The 4658-nt window shown below is 54.7% G+C and overlaps 1 protein-coding gene across 1 annotated transcript; it reads right to left on the minus strand.

The window, feature by feature from the left end:
* Positions 1-366: 366 nt before the first annotated feature.
* Positions 367-3653, minus strand: EIF4E1B (eukaryotic translation initiation factor 4E family member 1B). Its single transcript, XM_025435009.3, has 7 exons — positions 3636-3653; positions 3365-3540; positions 2941-3036; positions 2124-2187; positions 1201-1314; positions 877-1016; positions 367-526 (listed from the first exon to the last, which is right to left on the minus strand). The coding sequence occupies exons 1-7, from the start codon at positions 3651-3653 to the stop codon at positions 412-414; spliced, it is 723 nt and encodes a 240-aa protein (XP_025290794.1). The 3' UTR covers positions 367-411.
* Between the last annotated feature and the right edge of the window lie 1005 nt (positions 3654-4658).

A 4658-nucleotide genomic window follows, 5' to 3' on the forward strand; every position in this document is an offset into this window, starting at 1 on the left:
AAGAATATGGCCTTCAGACCACCCAGCCCCTTTCCTAGGGGTATGCACAGAGTAAGTGCTGGAATGTAGGATGCTCTTGTCATCTTTCCACCTTTGGTTGAGCTTTGCTTCCCCCCAGTGACTCACCCCAACCCACCCTCAGATGAAACAAAGATACTCAGGGCTTTCCTCAACCTTTCCTGGGCCCTCAGGCTGGCTCCCTGACCACAGAGCTGTCCCTAGGCCTGAGCCCCAACTCACGTTAAAGAATGTTCATATTCACTCCAAGACATGGGAGAACCCCATTCTCTAACCCCTCCTCCTGCCCTACATCACCATTGTAGTCTAGTACCCCCCACCCCCCACCCCCCACATACACAGGGCAGGGAAAGGCTCAGGGGCAGCTGAATGGATAATGGTGCCAAGGTCTCATCACACCACAAACTTATTCTTGGCTAGGGAGTTGCTCTTGGTGGCCGTGTCTGCATGAGCCTGGTACCCAATGACAATCTTCGTGGAGAGGCCCAGGCGCTCCTTGTAGACCCGCCTGGAGGAGGGGGAGGAGGAGAGGAAATGAGATCGTCATCAGCAGGTCCTGGAGATAACCTGGGATCCTGGGTCCTCCTTTGACCAGAATTCCTATCTTGGTTCCAGCCACCATCACTCTTTGTGCATCCTTACTAGGTGGAAACCCAAAACAGGACTCTTTAATGCAGAAGAAGAGTCTTGCTAGAAAAAGCTTGAAATCTGGATTCCAGACCCTCATACAAGTGGGTAAGGAAGTAGGGGGAGAGGACACAGAAAGTTCCAGAGGTCTCCCTCACAGGCCAAGCCTCTACCCGCACACACATTCACCTTCTCCCCTAGAAGAGACTCTGTGCTAGGGATCCCCCTCACCCAATGTGCAGCACGCCCTCCTGGTTCTCTGCCTCCCTCGTCCACACGGCAATCTTGTCCCCCTTGGTTCGAATGTTGATAACAGCCCCACACACCTCCCGGCTGTGCTCCTCAAAGCTCTCCCCGATCAGACACAGCAGCTAGGGCCAAAAAGAGAGGATAGTGAGAGCTCTACCTGAGTCACAGGGAGTGCTCCCACTATCTGGGAGACCACTGACTCTACAACAGCTCAGTCTCTTCTAGTGGGGACCCTCCCCACCCCACCCCACCCCGCCCCTCCCCTTCCCACCCCTCACCTCCTTTCCTCTCCCCATCCACACTCACTGTCTCTAGCCACAGGCGGTCCAGCTCACTGTGGCGCTGCTGCTTGGCGAGACTGACCAGCCAGCGGCCACCCCTCTTATTCCTGCTATCTTCCCACATGGGCTCAATGCCATCCTAAGATGTGGAATGACAAATCAATGGCCTCCCTCTGTTCAAAGGGAAGTGAGGGCCCAGCCACCTTCCCAGGCCGTGCTCTGGCCCCTAAATAAGCCTCCACAGGCCAGGTTCCCTCTTGCCTCCATCCCCTCTGAACAAGCAAGTTCTACCACCAGCCACTCGGCCTGCAACCCCTCCTATGAGCTCCCCGCAAGCCTCTGATCCTCCACACTTGTCACCTTTTGTAGCCATATATATATATATATTTATACATACACACACACACACACACACACACACACACACATAGGTTTGTCTCCTTTGCGGAATAGAGCTCCTTGAAGCAAGAGTTCAAATGTGGGTGATTAAGGAAGCCTCTGGGGCAACCTTAGTGTGTATAAGGGCAGACATCCCAGGCCGGACAGAAGTCACCTGGGGAGATGTTTAAACCCTGGTAGTAGCACACACATTCCCCCCACACACACACACACCTGCTGCATCAGTACCTCCAGATGTGAACATCAATGAGGGCCTAGACATTGAAGCCGAGTGTTCTCAGGCCATTCTGATGCAGGTCCCTTGTTAAGGAGCCGGGCCAGAAACCTGGGCTCCTTCCTAGTTCCCTCTGCTCCTCCCTCCCCGTTCGAGACTCTTAAATATCCTAGGGCTCCAGCCTGATGCTCTGTCCAAGCTTCTGTGTAGCATGTCCTCAGATTGGAAAGGCTGTCTGCGGCACCCCACCCCCAAACTCCATGAGGGAGGAACACAGCAGCCGCTGAGGAGGGTTAGCCCTCTTGGGGCCTGAGGGGTGGGGAGGCTGAGCTTACCTTGAACAGGGCGTAGTCACAGCCGGAAGAGAGCTTACTGGCCAGCTGGATGTGACTGTACATCCTGGAGAGAACACCCCCACCCCCACCGCAGGCTGAAAAAATAGACTTTTTAAGGCCTGGGTCCTACTTACCCCATCCCCCCCAAACTCCTTACCAGATGCCACTGTGTTCCGCCCACATTCAGACCTCTGAGGCTTTGCTCACACTCACCCCCTCACCCCCAGCCTGGAATTCCATCCCTATTTACCCAAACCCTCAAATCCCACCTTGTCCTGGGAGTCTTCCTTGACCATCCAAACCTCTGGGGAGGCTTTTAGAGCCCCATTGCTGGTGGCAGGGGGTGGGTGTCAGGCACCCCTCCAGCTGAGACCCAGACTCTCAGCCACCCCTAGGGTTTGTAGGGCACCTGTCAGATCTCTTCCCTTGATTACCCATGGATACTGTCAGGCAGCCTAATCCTCATTTTGTGGCTGTGACCAGATCAGAGAGGAAAAAGAACTTTCCCAGGACCACAAAGCCATGGAGCAGCAGTCAGAGTCAACTTCTGGCTTCTCCAACCTCCCAGGCTCTCTCCCTAGGCCCGGAGAAGGTTTCAGAGGGGCCCATGTTCCAACCCCAGTGACCCCCACCCACAAGCAGAACCTACCAAACTCCAGCCCTCAGCAAATGCTGAGAGGTCCCGGGGGTGGGGATGGGGGCTGGGAGGCTGGAAAAGCTGTGTAAGAAACAGCTTCTTGGAGGGGTGTGGTCTGGGAAGGATCCCCAGCTCAGAGGCCCCTGGCTCAAGCCTCCCCTGGGAGCAACAGATACTCACGCCCAAAAGTCTTCCACGGTGTCAAACTTGGTGACCAGACGCAAGTTGTCCTGCCAGGTTCGGCTGCGGTCATTCTTAAAGAACCATAGAGCCCACCTGGGGTGGGGGTGGGGGGTTGAGGGGAGGCCAGGAGGAAGCAGAGAGCCCTCCCAGGCTCACCACCAGCAGCACCTGTGCTGGCAGGGAAGTCCTGCCCCTTCAAGGACAATTGAGGAGATGGGGTTTGGGCATAACTCCCCCGGCCAGGGTGACTGGAGTCAGTGATCCTGAAAGTTTGAGGCAGGATGGGGAAATTTAACCCAGTATCTCAGCTAGGTTAAGGCCAGAAGCACCAGTGGGGCCCAAGCCTTAGGCCAGCTCTGACCTTTCTTGGAGAAGGAACTAACTGGGTCCAAGAGGTGCAAGGCCACACCACTAGCCTTACCTGTTCAGCAGCGGATGTAACTCCAACTTGACCCCTGGGGGGCCCCCATCCTGGGCCTTCCCCCTCTGGGACAGCAGGGCCCCAGGGGTATTCAGAGCCCCCTCTGCCCCTTCTTTCTCATCTTTTTTTTCCTCCTTCTCCTCCCACTTTCGGATTCCACTCTCAGCCTCCCTGGCCTAACCAAAGAAAGAAAGCCAGGTGAGCAGCAAACCCCAGGCCGGCCACTCCAGCCTGGTCCCCAGCTGCACAAGGGGCAAGAGGGCAGACTTACAGGGCTGGCAGTAGCCATGTAGCAGCTTGGGCTTCGCCCCAGCTGGCCCCCAGCTGCTAGCTTTTAACCCAGTTGTGCTGTCTCTCCCGCCTCCCCACCGCCCCAGAGCACGGGATAGGGAGGAGCCAGCATGGAAAAGGAGAGGAGAGGAGAGGAGAGGAGGGGAGGGGAGGGGAGGGGAGGGGAGGGAAAAGAAAGAAAGAAAAGAAAGAAAGAAAAGAAAGAAAAGAAAGAAAGAAAGAAAGAAAGAAAGAAAGAAAGAAAGAAAGAAAGAAAGAAAGAAAGAAGAAAGAACTTGCACTGTGCATTCCATAGCAAACATTTAGTGAGCACCTTCTGCAGGCAGGCAGGTAGGAGGGGACAGCTGAGATCAGACAAACCCTGCCGCCACCCCCGTGGTGCTGGCCATGTGGTGGCTGGGCCCCCAAAAGGTAAAGGCCGATATTAGAGATCTGCCCTGAGTGCAATCACATCTTATGGGGGATGGGCCTAGAATTTAAAGCGGATCATCCCAGCATTGGCAGAAGCAAGGACTCTGACGTAGCCAGCGTCCATAGCCAGGTCAGAGACCTCATATGTGCATTCGAGTGTCCATTCACACACCCATTTGGCTACCACTGTAGTGACACCGGCCCTTATCTAGTCTCTGGAAGCATCTGAGTTTCTTTTTTTAGGTACATAATCATTTAGAAACAGGGAGATTATATGTTAGATATCTACATATTTGGTGCTCTTGAAAATTTGGGAAGGCCCACAACCCTAGGGCCTCTACCTCATAGGTCCACAATCCACTGTGGCTGAGGCTGACCTTTGGAAGGGCAAATGAGGTGCCATGTGTCCCTGCTGGCCCACTGCATTCCTGCTTCTTACTGCCTGGCTTATCTTTTCTCCACCCAGCATTGATGGGAGTGAAGTGTTGGGGAGAAAGTGCCACAGTTTTAGAGCCTGGGTTCAAATCCTCCCTGCCCTGGCCTCGGCCCAGTACCTGAACCTCAGAGTCTCAGTTTCCTTATCTGTAAAATA

Source organism: Canis lupus, chromosome 4, assembly GCF_003254725.2.
Source record: "Canis lupus dingo isolate Sandy chromosome 4, ASM325472v2, whole genome shotgun sequence".
Classification (NCBI taxonomy): domain Eukaryota; kingdom Metazoa; phylum Chordata; class Mammalia; order Carnivora; family Canidae; genus Canis; species Canis lupus.

Coding starts and splice junctions, on each gene's coding strand:
- EIF4E1B (XM_025435009.3), bottom strand. Junction 2,188..2,940: donor ACCGTGGAAGACTTTTGGGC/GTGAGTATCTGT, acceptor TGTTCTCTCCAG/GATGTACAGTCACATCCAGC. Junction 1,315..2,123: donor GTGACTACGCCCTGTTCAAG/GTAAGCTCAGCC, acceptor TCCACATCTTAG/GATGGCATTGAGCCCATGTG.